General features: G+C 47.8%; 2 protein-coding genes across 2 annotated transcripts in view; one reads left to right on the top strand and one right to left on the bottom strand.

Moving 5' to 3' along the window:
* The window catches only part of LOC140196886 (protease-associated domain-containing protein 1-like), a 30,958-nt gene extending 28,215 nt beyond the window's left edge, over nucleotides 1-2,743 (top strand). The window contains exons 6-7 of the mRNA XM_072256794.1: nucleotides 8-175; nucleotides 2,309-2,743. Of these exons, the coding sequence (XP_072112895.1) occupies nucleotides 8-175; nucleotides 2,309-2,429 (289 nt within the window). The 3' untranslated portion in view covers nucleotides 2,430-2,743. The remainder of the gene's footprint in view (nucleotides 1-7; nucleotides 176-2,308) is intronic.
* A 4,884-nt stretch (nucleotides 2,744-7,627) lies between these two features.
* Nucleotides 7,628-16,239, bottom strand: part of smyd5 (SMYD family member 5) — a 33,784-nt gene continuing 25,172 nt past the window's right edge. Inside the window, exons 10-13 of the mRNA XM_072254824.1 lie at nucleotides 12,046-12,102; nucleotides 11,305-11,399; nucleotides 9,850-9,920; nucleotides 7,628-7,891 (exon numbers count right to left, since the gene is read on the bottom strand). Of these exons, the coding sequence (XP_072110925.1) occupies nucleotides 7,750-7,891; nucleotides 9,850-9,920; nucleotides 11,305-11,399; nucleotides 12,046-12,102 (365 nt within the window). The 3' untranslated portion in view covers nucleotides 7,628-7,749. The remainder of the gene's footprint in view (nucleotides 7,892-9,849; nucleotides 9,921-11,304; nucleotides 11,400-12,045; nucleotides 12,103-16,239) is intronic.

The raw sequence follows: 16,239 nt of genomic DNA, 5'->3' as shown, positions 1-16,239 counted from the left end.
GTTGCAGGGGTTGTTCGTTTCTCTCCAAAGCCCGCATTATCCAGGAGCACGGTGGCAGGGCAGTGATCATCTCGGACAATGCTTTTGACAATGACAACTCCTACGTTGACATGGTGCAGGACGGGACAAACCAGGAGAGTGAGATTCCTGCTCTCTTCCTTCTTGGGAAGGACGGGTGAGTGTGACTGTAATTGTCTAGGGTGAATGCGCTCAGACTTTTCCCGAGGCTTAGGGGATTGAGAATGAGAGCCCGGTTTTGGGGTGAGAGGAAAAGGATTTAACAGGAACCCGAGGGACAGTGTAGAGGTAAATGTGTAGAATGAGCTGCCAGAGGAAGTGGTTGAGGTGGGTACCTGAATATTTAAGATGTCTCTGGACAGGGACATGGATAGGGAAATATTAGAGGGATGTGGCCAAATGGGACTGGTTTAAGTGAGATTATTGGTCGGGATGGATGAGCTGCACTGAAAGGCCTGTTTCTGTGCCATGTGACAGTGATATTTAACCCTTCTCTCCACAGTATACAGGCCAGACATCTCCACTCAGAATCGGAATCTGACTTTTATCACTAACGTCATGAAATTTTTTTTTTTGCAGCAGTACAGTGCAATACATAAGATGTACTCTAATAAGATGTATGTATAAATATGATATATACTGTGTATATAAAATATGATGGTTGTCCTGATGACAAGAGACCTGTACGGGAGATTATTTAAAGTGGAAAAGCCATTGACCTGGGGCAGCTCCACTCTCTTGACCCCACCTATTAAAGTGATGTACTGGGGTGAGGCTGATGTCACATGCAAACAGCTATTAGGACGTACAGGTGAGAGCTGACTCTCTGGTGGGGAACCAAAAGTGAGTGAACGGCCCTGGAATGGACACGACAAGCCCTTTCACTAGAGGGAGTAGTTTTGCACTGCTGATATATGTCTATAAAGAAACAAGCTTCACACTTGCATATGGAATAATCCATGTAGGTTATATGCAAACTAAAGTTTCTCACTGTGCCTCAGTAAACTAGTAAACCAATTCCATTTTTGCCTTGTGTACGAAGCCTTTCATTCCTCATTCCTCTCCCTCGTGTGCAGCCCTTCCCTAGGTGATGGCGAAATGCAGGTAAAGGCAGGTGGGGGCCTTTTCTGACTGGCTGCCGGTGACTAGTGCTGTTCCACGGGAGGGTGGTGTTGGGACTGATTGTTTTTGTGTTATGTGTCAATGATTTGGATGATGGAATTGATGGCTTTGTAACAATGTTTGCGGATGATACGAAGATAAGTGGAGGGGCAGGTAGTGATGAGGAAGCAGAAGAGGTGGGCAGTATTGAGGAATCAGGACTTGGACAGACTGGGAGAATGGGAAAAGAAGTGGCAGATGGAATGTAGTGTAGGGAAGCGTATAGTCATACACTTTGATAGAAATGAATAAAGGCATAGACTATTTTCTAAATGGGGAGGAAATTCAAAAATCGGAGGTGCAAAGGGACTTGGGAGTCCATGTGCAGGATTCCCTAAAGCAGGCGTTCCCAACCTTTTTTATGCCATAAACCTCAACTATTAACTGAGGGATCCCTGGACCCAGATTGGGAACCCCTGCCCTAAAGGTTAACTTACAGATTGACTTGATGGTGAGGAAGGCAAATGCAATGTTAGCATTCACCTCAAGAGGACTAGAACCTAAAAGCAAAAATGTAATGCGGAGGCTTTATAAAGCATTGGTCAGACTGCTCTTGGAATATTATGAGCAGTTTTGAGCCCCTCAACCAAGAAGTGATGGGCTGGCATTGGAGAGGGTTCAGAGGAGGTTCATGAGAATGATTGCAGGGTTAACATACAAGGAGTGTTTGATACTTCTGGGCCTGTACTCACTGGAATTTAGAAGAATGTGGGGGAATCTCATTGAAATCTATTGAATATTGAAAGGCCTAGACAGAGTGGGTGTGGAGAAGATGTTTCTTGCAGTGGGGGAGTCTAGGACCAGAATGGACAGTCTCAGAATATAGGTACATCCATTTAGTAGAACAAGGATGAGGAGAAATTTCTTTAGTCACCACAGGGTAGTGAGTCTGTGGAATTCATTGCCACAGACAGCTGTGGTGGCAAGTCATTGGATATTGTGAATGCAGAAGTTTACAGGCTCTTGATTAGTCAGGGCATCAAAGATTAAGGGGAGAAGGCAGGAGAATGGGGTTGAGAGCAATAATTAATCAGTCATGATGGAATGGTAGAGCAATCCATGGGTCAAATTCTGCTGCTTTGCCTTATAATCTCAGCATGTGACGGCTTCCTTTTCCTGTGCTGGACAGATATATGATCCGACGATCGCTGGAGGTCCACGGGCTGCCTTGGGCCGTCATCTCCATCCCCGTCAATGTGAGCGGGGTCCCGACCTTCCACCTGAAGCAGCCGCCTTGGACTCTGTGGTGAGGAGACGGCACCTCAAGGACTTCTGGCCGGATCAAATGAACAGTTTGTGATGCTCGTGGTTTGGTGTTGTATTAAATTATCTCCTCACTGGATTCCACACCCTGACCCCCTCAGCCTCTTCCCGCAGGTTCCAGAGTGATGCTGCTGCCCAGTCACTGGAGGAACTCACACAAGTGCTGGAGGAACTCAGCAGGTCGGGCAGCTTCTATGGATGGAGATAAACAATTTACATTTTGGGCCGAGACCCTTTATCGGGACTGGAAAGGAATTAGAATAGGGAGGTGGGAGTACAACTGGCGGGTAATAGGTGAGACTGGGTGGGTGGGGTGGGTGGGATGAAGTGAGAAGGTCAGAGGATTACAAACTGGCAGGTGAGGGGTGAGACCAGGTGACTGGGTGGGTGGGGTGGAATGAGATGAAGTGAGAATGTGGGAGGACTAAAAAAAACTGGCAGGTGAGAGGTGAGACCAGGTGGGGTGGAGTGGGATGAAGTAAAAGGTGAGAAGAGTACAAGCTGGCAGGTGATAGGTGAGACCAGGTGATTGACTGGGTGAGAAGATGAGAGGGTTATGGTGAGACAGATAAAGGGTTGGAGAAGGAGGAATCTGATAGGAGAGGACAGTGAACCATGGAAGAAAGGGAACCAGAATGGGAAATGGGAAAAGAGAGAAGGGAGAGTTGGGAGAAATTACCAGAAGTTAGAGGCATCGATATTCATGCCATCAGGTTGAAGGCTAGCCAGAAGGAATTGTGAGATATCGTTCCCCCAGCCCGAGAGTGAGCTCATTGTGGCAGCAGAGGAGGCCATGGACTGACATGTCAGAATGGGAATTGGAATTAAAATGGTTGACCACCGGGAAATCCTCCCTGATGCTGATTGAGTGAAAGCAGTTCCCCAATCTGCGTCAGGTCTCTCTGGTCCAGAGCAGGCTGAACCAGGAGTGCAGATAGAGTACATGACCCCCAACAGGTGTTAAAGGAGGAAGAATGGGAAATTGAGGAGAACCAGAGGAAAATGTTGGGTAGTTGGGGAGGGGTGAGATGGGAATCAGAATGGGGAATTGAAAAGAGAGAAGGTGGTGGGGGGGGGGATGAAATTACTGGAAGCATTCTATGGTGGTGATGCAGGGACAGGTGTAGTCCTTATCCCATTTGCAGGGGTAAGTGACAGGAGGGAGATCAGTGTGGAGGGATTAGTGGACAAGAGAGACGTGGATAGAGTGATGGAGGGGAATATGAGGTAAAGATGTGTTTGGTGGTAGGATCCCATTGGAGAGGGCGGACGTTATGGAGAATGTGCTGGATGTGGTAGGTTAAGGACAATGGGAACTCTATCCTGTTAAGGCAGCACCTGTCACCCACTAGGTCAGCCTCCATGCCTACAGTGGAGACCCCTGAGTCCCAGGGGAACTGGGGCAGGAAGTGGGACTGCTCATCCCTGCACAAATGGGTCCTGTAGCCTGCAGAGCTGGAGCTATGGAGAAGCTGGCAGGGTGAGGGGCAGTACCACCCCTGATAGGAGCACTTCCTTACCAGCCCTGTAACTCCCGTTCAATCTCCACCAATGGTGCTGTCTATGTGGAGTCCGCAGGCTCTCCCTGTGATAGCATGGATTGCCCCTGGCTGCTCCGGTTCCTTCCCACACCCCACGATGTGTGGGTGTGCAGGTTAATTGGCTGCTGTGTGGATGAGTTGGGGAGATGATGAGAGTGTGGGGAGAATAAAGGGGGAAATCAGTGGTTGAAGCTCAGTGTGGTCTCAATGGACTGAACAGGTCTGTAGTTCAAATCCAGCATGACAGCTGAGGAAGTTCAACTTCCCACGAGCAAGGAATTTCATCGCACCTGGGTGCATCTGACAACAAATCAATCTTCGATTACAGTAGGTTATGTCGGAGGGGTTAGACTGAGCTTGGACTGGTTAAAAGGACAGCACAACATTGTGGGCCGAAATGAGATGTGAGAACAAATGTGGGTGTGTGGAACACAATTCCGGGACTGGTGGAACTTGACATTGAAGAAATTCTTAGAAATGCAGATGGATGATAGAAAATTGGAGGGGTAAATGAGAGGGAAAGGTTAGATTGATTTCAAAGTAGGTTAAAAGGTCGGCACTGTTACGTATGCATGGAGCAAAATGACAAGAGAGTTGTATGATTAAAGGTTTTTATTGAGTCACGGTGGCCATGGTACATGCTGCAGAACTTTGTGAGGGAGTGATGAACTGGCCCCACTGAGATGAGAAACATGCACACTTGAAATTCAATGCAAAAAGTGAGAGGCTGTTTGTGCATAGGAGGCCCAGTTGATGAACTGTGAGATCAATTGGCCACATATGGCATTGATCTAAGATGGTTCAGGCACAACATGGTGGGCCAAAGGGCCTGAACTGTTGTGTTCCATATCATCGATGATCACCTGCTTTAGACTCTCTCCTCTGGTCTACTGGTGGCTTCAGGAGATACCTCCATCTTTACCCAGTCTGGGCTCGAGGTGAGTCAGACTATAAGACTTAAGAGCAGAATTAGGTCAGTCAGCCCACCAAGTCGTGGCTGATTTATTTTCCCTCTCAACCCTTCTCCCAGTAATCAAGAACATCCGTCTCTGCTTTAAATATAATGAATGACTTGGCCTTCACTGCCGTCTGTGGCATTGAGTTCCAGATTCACCACCCTCTGGCCACAGAAATTCCTCATCTCAATTCCAAAGGGACATCCCTCCCCTCTGGTCCTAGACTCCCCCATGAAGGGAAATATCCTCTCCACATTCAATCTATCTAGGCCTTTCAATATGCAATGTCTCAAATCACCCCTTACGCCCATTCTTGTAAATTTTGGTGAGAGGAAGAGTGTGGAGAGTAGAGAGAGTGATGGTAAGAGTGGGGGTTGAGAGAGAGAGATTGCATGCCGGGGGGGGGGGGGGGGAGAGGAGTGTGCAGGGGAGGTATGTGGGGGGGAGGGTGGGTGGTGTGCATGTGGGGGGGGCAGGAAAGAGGGAAAGAACACATTCCCATTTTATTTCTTTAACCCTTTATCGAGAGAACTAGGTGTACGTCACTGGTTTGGGACAATGATTGATATTGTCTGCTACTTTTATCACTAACCTAGTGATGGGTCTGACTAATCGACGTTATGTCTGTTGTAAGAAAAATGTTTATATAGATTTCTTTCTCTCCACTTTATGTAACATAAAAATATTCCATTCCCCCATGATGTCCTCTCGAGCCTCATTGTCTCCTGTGGGTGTGGGATTTTCAGAACCGCAGCAGCTCCAAAGCCAATCTTCTCTGAGGATTGTACCAGTGGAGGGGCTTGCGAGTTCATCAGATTCTGACAGCAGTGCCATCTGGAGCTTGGCTCCTACTAGAGTCACCCATGGCAACAAGGTCAGGGAGAAAGTTCCAGTCAAAGAGCGATCCAATTAAGACCTCAGCAATGGTGCTAGCAGATGACGACGACACAGCAGAATGGCAGTGAAGAGTCACTTGCATTCCGTGCCACTGGACCCTGACCATCAGCTTCTCCACATCAAACAATGTCACACAGACAGAATCCACCCTAACATCCCGATCAGCCTCCTGAGGAAGCACCACAGACAACCCCTTAAGACATCATACTCGACCCGAGTGACCACACTACAAGGGTAACACCTCAAAACAACCTTGCCCTAGAGTGCCCACCCTGCACCTTTTCCTACAGCCCGGTCTGCTACTCCAAGCCGTTTCCATCTCACTCTATGCCTTCTCCCTGACAAGCACCCCCTTTTACGGGGAGGGAGTTGTGTGGGAACAGAAACCTGAGTCAGTGGTGAACTTCCTGCTGTGCAGTAACATCCAGTGTGTAAACCAGCACAGGAGTTGGCTCCATACTTGGTGGTGATCATTGCTCAGTGGAAGGAGGGGGCGAGCTGGCCACCAATGGGGACCTGGGCCACAGGCCACTGCCATTTAACACAGGGTCCAGCCCTTCTGGGACTCCCGGTGGGAGCCAACCACTATCATCCCTTCAGACTGCTGTGGGCTCCCTGAAACATTGAAGTATCTTCTGCACAACACAGATGCCACGTGATATTGCGTACTCTTTTGTTCAGACAGACACACTCACAATCCATTTGGGCCACCACCACAGAAAGTGGTTAGTGCAACGCTATTACAGCTTAGGACATTGGAGTTTAGAGTCAAATCCCAACAGTAAGGAGTTTGTCTGTTCTCCCTGTAACAGTATGAGTTCCCTCCGAGTACACCGGTTTCCTCCCACAGTCCAAAGACAGACGGGTTAGTAGGTCAATTGGTCATTGTAAATTTGCCCTGTGATGAGGCTTTGGGTAAATAGGTGGGTTGTTGGAGGATGTGACTTGTTGAGCTGGAAGGGCTTGTTCCACGCTCCATCTCCAAATAAATAAATCACGTATCTACCTTTTGCGCGCAAGCGCACGCGCACACACTCCTCTCTCCAACAAACACGTGCACATTGTGGGTTGAAATGATTTTAAACATCATTTTTGAGCAGTTTGATAATGAATGAAAGTTCTGCCAAAAGCCATTGCCTTTCCCACAGTAGACCCAGTCTGATCCTCCACGGCTGAAGGAGACGGACCCTGCTGTAACCCCAGCACCCCCCTTCCCTTCCTGCAGGTGTGAACCCCAGGCCACCCCTTCCCTGTGGGTCCGACCAACGCTGGGTGCATGAGGTCACTGGATGCAGCCCACTGGCAGAGACTGCAGCAAGATCTGCCTCTGCATACTGCCTGGTTCACCCACTGTCCCGCCCAGAGTGGACCTCTGCCAGGAGCCCCCTTCATTGCCAGAGTGCCAAATGAGCTGGGTGGGGCAACGTGGAATACTCCAGGAGCAGATACCCAGGGTGGAACCAGCCCCCTCCTCAACCTGCCCCACCCAAACCAGCAAAGTCCAGAGACCAGAGAGCAGCCCGATAAGTTGACCAGTGTGACGTGGAGGAAGTATATTGTACAGAGACTGATTGATGTGATGGATGCAAACAACAGGAATTCTGCAGATGCTGGAAATTCAAGCAACACACATCAAAGTTGCTGGTGAACGCAGCAGGCCAGGCAGCATCTCTAGGAAGAGGTGCAGTCGACATTTCAGGCCGAGACCCTTCGTCAGGACTAACTCACGAAGGGTCTCGGCCTGAAACGTCGACTGCACCTCTTCCTAGAGATGCTGCCTGGCCTGCTACGTTCACCAGCAACTTTGATGTGTGTTGCTTGATGTGATGGATGGTTGGGTGTGGTTATTGCATTACTGATACAAAGATTGCTCAGCCACTCTCTTTGCTGGACTCCTGCTGCTGGTGCATGCTTTAAACGTCCGTCATCTCGTCCTCCAGCTCAGCGCCCTCCGCCTCACCCTCCACCTCCTCCTCCTCTTCTTCTGATGTCAAGTCCAGGTCACCTGCCTGAGCCACGCACTTCGGACAGGAGCAGACGAACAGATAGTTCTCCCTTTGAGAGATAACATGGGTTTTAGACACAGGGTGAAGCTCCCTCTGCACTGTCCCTTCACACACCCCCGGAGTAAGACACAGAGTGAAGCTGCCTCCCACCATCCCATCGCACACTCCTGGGGTCAAACATAGAGTGAAGCTCCCTCTACACTGTCCCATCACACACTCCCAGGGTCAGATACAGAATGAAACTCCCTCTACACTGTCCCATCACACACTCCCGGGGTCAGACATAGAGTGAAGCTCCCTCTACACTGTCCCATCACACACTCCCAGGGTCAGGTACAGAGTGAAGCTCCCTCAACACTGTCCCAACACACTCCCAAGATTTAATAAGAACTTGAGTGGCAATATTTCCTTTATACATAGAGAGGGTAGTAGCTGTATGGAGCCAACTGTCAGAGGAAGTGGTGGAGGCAGGTATAACTAGATATATTGAAGTACATGGCCAGGTTTGTGACTGACATGACTTTAGAGGGATAAGGGTCAAGATAAGGGAAAAATTGGATTAGAGTGAAGATATAAACACAAGAGATTCTGCAGATAATCAGAGAACACTACAACACAGAAACAGGCCCTTCAGCCCATCTAGTCCATGCCAAACTGTTATTCTGTCTATTCCCACTGACCTGCACCCAGACCCCTCCCATCCATGTACATTCTCTTAAATGTTGAAATCGAATCCACATCCACCATTCTTCCGGCACTTCGTTCCACATTCTCATCACCCTCTGAGTGACAAAGTTACCCTAAGTATTTCACTTTTCACCTTTAGCCTATGACCTTTGGTTCTAGTCCACCCAAGCTCAGTGGAAATAGCCTGCTTACATTTATCGTCATCATCAGGTGCCATATCATATGACGTGGGTGATCGTTGTCTATACCCCTCATAATTCTGTATACCTTTATCAAATCTCCCCTCATTCTTCAATGCTTTAGGAAATAAAGTCCGAACTGACTGAACCTTTCCATCAAACTCTGGTTCTTAAGTCCCGACAACATACTTGTAAATTTCCTCTCAACTTTTTCCATCTTTTCTGTACATAAGTGACTAGAACTGCACACAATACTCCAAATTAGGCCTCAGCAGCATCTATACACCTTCAGCATAACATCCCATCTCCTGTATTGATGACAGATGCTGGGAATATTGAGCAACACACACAAAATGCTGAAGGAACTCAGCAGGTCAGGCAGCATCTATGCAGGAAAAGAGCAACACTTTGGGCCAAGACTCTTCGTCAGGACTGGAAAGAAGGGGGAAGAAGCCGGGATAAGGTGTGGAGGAGGGAAAACAGTACAAGCTGACAGGTGATAGCTGAGATCAGGTGAGGGGGAAGGTGGGTGAGGGGGAAGGTGGGTGGGGGTGGTGAAATGAGAAGTGGGGAGGTGATTAGTGGAAGAGGTAAAGGGCTGCAAGAGGAGGAATCTGATAGGAGGGGATGGTGGACCATGGAAGAAAGGGAAGGAGGAGGGGAACCCGAGGGAGGTGATGGGCAGGTGAGAGAGGAACCAGAATGAGGAATAGGAAAAGAGAGGAGGAGGAGGGAGATAAAATTAGAGAAATTGATGTTCATGCTGTCAGGTTGGAGGCTACTCAGACAGAATATGAGGTGACCTCCAACCAGAGAGAGCGGGTGGCCTCATCATGGCAGTAGAGGTGGTCATGGACAGACACGTGACATTGGGAATTGAAATGGGTGGCCGCCAGGAGATCGCGTCTTTTATAAAGGGGGGGAGGGGAGGTACAAAGGCACAAGAATCTGAGTACTCTGTGCCGGGTGTGAGGGGACCCGTGCTGGGGCCGAGGGGAGGGCGAGGCGGCCCGTGCCGGGGGCTGAGGGGAGGGTGAGGGGACCCGTGCCGAGGGGGAGGGCGAGGGGACCTGTGCTGGGGGCCGAGGGGAGGGTGAGGGGATCCGTGCCGGGGCTGAGGGGAGGGCAAGGGTGTCTCTACCTGAGGATCTTGTTCCGTGAGTGTCTACTTCGCTCACGCTGGCAGCAGTCCAGGTACGTGATGCAGATCTCCTGTAGAAACATCAAAATCATCAAAATTCAGGTGGATGTGCATAGTCACAAGAGATTCTGCAGATACCAGAAATCTGCAGAATAGGATAGTATGGTAATGTCGTGGTTTGCATAATGCGTCACTGTGCCAGCGATCACAGTTCAGTACCTGCCTCTATCTGTAAAGAGTTTATATATTCTGCCCACAAAAGATTCCACCGGGTGCTCTGGTTTCCTCCCATATTTCAAAGACGTACAATTACGTGCAATAAACTGTTGGCATGCTACAATAACGAGGTGGCCTACAGGGAAGAAGTCATCTCTCTGACAATAGTGTCAAGAGAACAACTTCTCCCTCAATGTTGCTAAAACAAAGGAGCTGTTTGTGGAACGGAGACAACCTAACACCTATTGACATCAATGGATCTGTGGTTGAGAGGGTAAACAGCTTTAAGTTCCTCAGCATCCACATCACCGAGGACCTCACATGGTCTGTACACACCAGCTGTATGGTTTAAAAGGCACAACAGTGCCTCTTTCACCTCAGATAGTTGAGGAAGTTTGGTATGGGCCCCCAAATCCTAAGAACTTTCTACAGGGGCACAATTGAGAGCATCCTGACTGGCTGCATCACTGCCTGGTATGGACACTGTACTTCCCTCAATTGCAGGACTCTGCAGAGAGTGGTGCGGACAGCCCAGCACATCTGTAGTTGTTAACCTCCTCTTTATTCAGGACATTTAAAAGACGTGTGAAAAGGGGGCCTGAAGGATCTTTGGGGACCTGAGTCACCCCAACCACAATCTATTCCAGCTGCTATCATCCGGGAAATGGTACCGCAGCATAAAAGCCAGGATCAACAGGCACCGGGACAGCTTCTTCCACCAGGCCGTCAGACTGGTTAACTCACGCTGATTTGAGTGTATTTCTATGTTACATTGACTGTTCCATTTATTATAACTGATTATCAATTACTATGATTGCACATTTAGATGGAGACATAACAAAGATTTTTACTTCTCATATATGCGAAGGATTTAAGAAATAAAAGTCGATTCAATTCAATCCTAGGACTGTGTTGGTCGATGCAAACGTTGCATTTCACTAAATGTTTCAATATATATGTGACAAATAAAAATAATCTCTAAACTAAACCATTGATCTTGTTGAAGGGTGACACACACAAAATGCTGGAGGAACTCAGCGGGTCAGGCAGATCTATGGAGGGGAATAAACAGTCAACATTTTGGGTTGAAATGTGCTGAGCTCCCTCAGCATTTTGTGTGTTGCTCTGGATTTCCAGCATCTACTTGTGGAAGGGTGAATTGATTGGGAGCGAGGTGTCTGTCTGCTGATGTTACACTCAGGTGCTCAGAGACGAATGGACACGGTGACAGGACCTCACCTCCCCAGCTGGAATATCCTGTAGTGCTGTCAGGTGAAGGAGGAAGTTGTTTTCTGGGAAAGACGTTTCAGCATTGGGGATACAGCTGTGGTTACCTGCAGCAGAGGTCAAAGGTTACACATGTGTTCACACTACCTTTATGCCTGTCTACCACCTCACCCCACCCCTCATTGGCCCCTGCCCTATACCTGCACCCCACCCTTCAGCTGACCAGATGTGATCCCATTGGCACTGTACTCCAGCAACAAATTGACCGATCTGGTGACTTCAGAACAATACCACATTATAGAGTAACAAACACTTGCCCACCAGCATCGTACCTCAATGTCATGTAGTGAGAGAACTGACGGCATTCCCACTGACATTAATCCAGCTCCCTCACACTGTCCCTCAGTGACCCCTCTCCTCCAGCACCCTGTGTCACTAACAGTATCCCCACTGACATTAATCCAGCTCCCTCACACCGTCCCTCAGTGACCCCTCTCCCCCAGCGCCCTGTGTCACTAACGGTATCCCCATTGATGTTAATCCAGCTCCCTCACACTGTCCCCCAGTGACCCCTCTCCCCCAGCGCCCTGTGTCACTAACGGTATCCCCACTGACATTAATCCAGCTCCCTCACACAGTTCCTCAGTCATATGGGACAAATTCATTGCCCTGTGGGGGGAGTGTAAAACTTGCTTTGACAGCGAGGATAATGTTGATCTGTGGTAGAATCTACACATCACCTCAGTTACTTACAGCAGCTTTGCAGAAGGTACAGTCCAGATCCCTCGCAGTTCAGAAACTCCCCACTCTCTGTGGGAACACCAAACCATCAGTGCATCGGTTTACACACCACTCCAGCATATCACTCACCTTCTTCCACCGGAGAACACAAGAACCGCACTGTTACTTTTAACCTTCCCAGAGATTCAGTCACAGAGCAATCACAACACAAAAACAGGACCTTTGGCCATAAAACCATAGGAGCAGAATTACGCCATTCAGCCCATCTAGTTTGCTCTGCCATTCAATCATTGCCGATTTATTATCCCTCTCAACCCCATCGTCCTGCCTTCTGCCTGTAACCTTTGACACCCTGATTAATCAGGAATCTACCAACCTCTACCTTAAATATACCCAATGACTTGGCCTCCGTAGTATCTGTGGCAACGAATTCCACAGATTCACGAGTCTCTGGCTGAAAAAAAATTCTCATCTCTGTTCTAAATGGGCATCACTTAATTCTGAGACTGTGCCCTCTGGTCCTAGACTCTCCCACTATAGGAAACATACACTCCACATCCACTTTATCCAGACCGTTCAATGTTCGATAGGTTGCAATGAGAGCCTCCCTCACTCTTCTGAACAGCCATCAAACACTCCTCATGGGCTCGAGCCCCATCTCCAGGTTCTTGGCCTCCAGGCCACAAGGCCACACGCTGTGCTCGAAACCTCACGAAACTCCCTCAGAGACAGCAAAGTGCTAGGTCACTCAATCGGCCCGAAAACACACTATCAGAATGTATAGACAGAGACATACTTTATTGATCCCAAGGGAAATTAGGTTCCGTTACAGCTGCACCAACCGAAAATAGAGCATAAATATAGCAATACAAAAACCACAAACAATCAAACAACAATACGCAAACTATGCCAGATGGAAATAAGTCCAGGGCCAGCCTATTGGCTCAGGGTGTCAGGGTGTCTGACCCTTCACGGGAGGAGCTGCAAAGTTCGATGGTCACAGGCCATGACGCCCAGTGTTGCATCTCGGTGGAATATGGCCGGAGTCCAACAGCAAAAAGTTCAATATCCGGGCTACAAACACGTTTCTTGATTGTAATATGACCAGGATTGCACTATCCGTTGTTAACCAGAACAGCAAGCCCCCCTCCTTTACGCTTACCGCTCTCAGTGCACTTCCGGTCAGCCCGAGCGGTCTGGAAACCTTCTATGGAAGCGTTTTGGTCGGGTATGTCCTCGTGTAGCCATGTTTCAGTAAAACACATAACACTGCACTCCCGAAATGTTCTCTGACTCCTGACTAGCACCGTCAACCCATCCATTTTATTACCCAGCGATCTCACATTGCCCATAATGAGAGAGGGAAGACACGGCTTATAACTCCTCTTCTCCACAAGTCTGTTGTCTCGACCCGGTCCTCTTTCCTCGCCTTTTTGATCCCCCTCTGCATCCTCTGTGTGTTTTCCTCCAGATTTCAGCCGGGGTGTCCGCCACTCTGTTCGCTAAACCAGCCAGCTTACGCGCAACCAGCTGGTCCCTGGAATAAACAATGCGACCATGCTTCTGTCCCGCTAATGAGACGTGTCCGAATGTAACTATTTCCAGCGCTGAAAACCCAAATAAAACTCTCTCCATCAGCATGTTAGAGAGGATGCAGCTTCGATATGTTACCGTGAAAAAAAACAACAAATAATGTAAGTTAAAAAAGTAAGAAAACTAGTTGGAGTGGCTGTAATAGGCTGCATGCACGACCGGCGCATGCGCACTCGTGGTCACAGGTTCCAATAGAACAGGATCATATCTGAACGAAGAAGTAGTAACAGTAGTTTTGTGAACTGTTTGAAGGACGTCACCTTTGGCTGCGTTGTTTGCTGGCGTCATCTTCTTCATTGCTCATTATTCTTAGATAAGGGGTCCAAAACCATTCACAATCTGACCAACGCATTACAAAGTCTCAGCATTGCATACTTGCTTTTTATATTCTAGTCCTCTCGAAATTAATGCTAACACTGCATTTTCCTTCCTTACCACCGACTCAAACTGCAGATTAATCTTTAGGGAACCCTGCACAGGGGCTTCCAAATGCTTTTGCACCTCTGATTTAGAAAACAGCCTTTATTTAAGTGTATGACCATGCACTTCCCTACATTATATTCCATCTCCTACTTCTTTGCCCATTCTCCTAATCTGTCAAAGTCTTTCTGCAGACACCCTGCTTTGTCAACACTACTCGATCTGTCTGTATCGTCCACAAACTTTGCAACAAACCCCCATCTGAATAATGGACATATAACATAAAAAAGAATCAGACCCTTGTGGAACTGGCAGCCAAGCAGAAAAGGGCCCCTTTCTTCCCACTCTTTGCCTCCTGCCAGTCAACCAATCTACTATCAATGCTAGTAATACCATGGGTTCTTATCTTGTTAAGCAGCCTCGTGTGGCACCTTGTCAAGGACCTTCTGAAAATCCAAGTAAACAAAATTCACCAACTCTCCTTTATCTATCCTGCCTGCTATTTCTTCGAAGAATTCTAATAGATTTGTCAGGCAACATTTCCTCTTTGGAAAACCATGCTGACTTTGACCTATTTTTTCATGTGCCTCCAAGTACCCTAGAACCTTATTCTTAATAATCGACTCCAACATCTTCCCAACCACTAATGTCAGACTAACTGGCTTATAATTTCTGTTCCTCTGCCTCTCTCCCTTCTTGAAGAGTGAAGTGACATCTGCAATTTTCTGGTCTTCTGGAACCATTCCAAAATCTAGTGTTTCTTGAAAGCTCATTTCTAATGCCGCCACAATCTTTACGGCTGTGTCTTTCAGAACCCTGGGGCGTACACCATATGGTCCAGGTAGCTTATCTACCTTCAGCTTCCCAAGCACCTTCTCCTTTGTAAGAGCAACTACACTCACTTCTGCCCTTGACACTCAAATTTCAGGCATACTGCTGGTGTCTTCCACAATGAAGATGGAAGCAAATTACTTACTAAGTTCATCTGCCATTTCTTTCTCCCCCATTACTACCTCTCCAGTGTCATTTTCCAGCGGTCTGCTATCCACTCTCACCACTCTTTTACTCTTTCTATATCTGAAAAATACTTGGCATCTTCGTTTATATTATTGGCTAACTTACCTCCGTATTTCAGCTTTTCTCTCTTTATGGCTTTTTTAGTTGGCTTCTGTTAATTTTTTTGAAAAGCTTCTGGATCCGCTAACTTCCCACTAATTTTTGCGCTATTATATGCCCTCTCTTTTGCTTTTAAATTATCACTGACTTCCCTTGTCAATCATGGTTGCCTCACCCTCCCTTTAGAATACTACTACTTCTTTGGGATGCGTCTATCCAGTACCTTCTAAATTCCCCCCAGAAACACCAGGCACTGCTGCTCTGCCACCACCCCAGATAGTGTCCCCTTCCAATTAACTATAGCCAGCTCCTTCTCATGCCTGTCAATTCCCATTACTCCACTGTAATACTGATATAATTGTTTCTATTTTTTCCCTTTCAAACTGCAGGGTGAATTCTATCCTATTATGTTCTCTGCCTCCTAAGGGTTCCTTTACCTTAAGCTTCCTAATCAAACCTGGATTTTAGGGGGACCAACGTTCTTGCAGGCAGATTTACTACAGCTGTTGGGAGTGGTTTAAACTAATCTGGCAGGGGGATGGGAACCGGTATGATACAGCTGAGGATGAGCCAGTGGGTTTACAAGTAGATGATGGGTGTAACATGAATGTAAGGAAGGACAAGCCAATGATTGGGTACAAATGCAGACAGAGCAAAGGGTTAAATTGTACCACAGAGGCAAAATTCAAAAGGGCAAAGAGCGCAGGACTGAAGGTGCTGTATTTACATGTGCATAGAATTTGGAATAAGGTGGACGAACGTGTGGCGCAATTAGAGATTGGTCCGTATGACAACGTGGGCATCACTGGGTCGTGGTCGAATGAAGGCCAAGATGGGAGCTTAACGTCAAATAATATACTTTGTATCGAAAGAACAGGCAGGAAGGCATAGGCGGTGGTGTGGCATTGTTGGTAAGAGATGGAATTACATCTTTAGAAAGAGGTGACATAGGGTCAGAGAATGTTGAATCTTTGTGGGTGGAGTTAAGAAATTGCAAGGGTAAAAAATCCATTATGGGAATCATATATAGGCCTCCAAATAGTAGCCAAGATGTGGGGTTGAAATTGCAAACAGAGC

Source organism: Mobula birostris, chromosome 4 (genome assembly GCF_030028105.1).
Source record: "Mobula birostris isolate sMobBir1 chromosome 4, sMobBir1.hap1, whole genome shotgun sequence".
Taxonomy (NCBI): domain Eukaryota; kingdom Metazoa; phylum Chordata; class Chondrichthyes; order Myliobatiformes; family Myliobatidae; genus Mobula; species Mobula birostris.
Note: the sequence above shows the minus strand (reverse complement) of the source record. Positions and strands in the feature narration are given on the sequence as shown.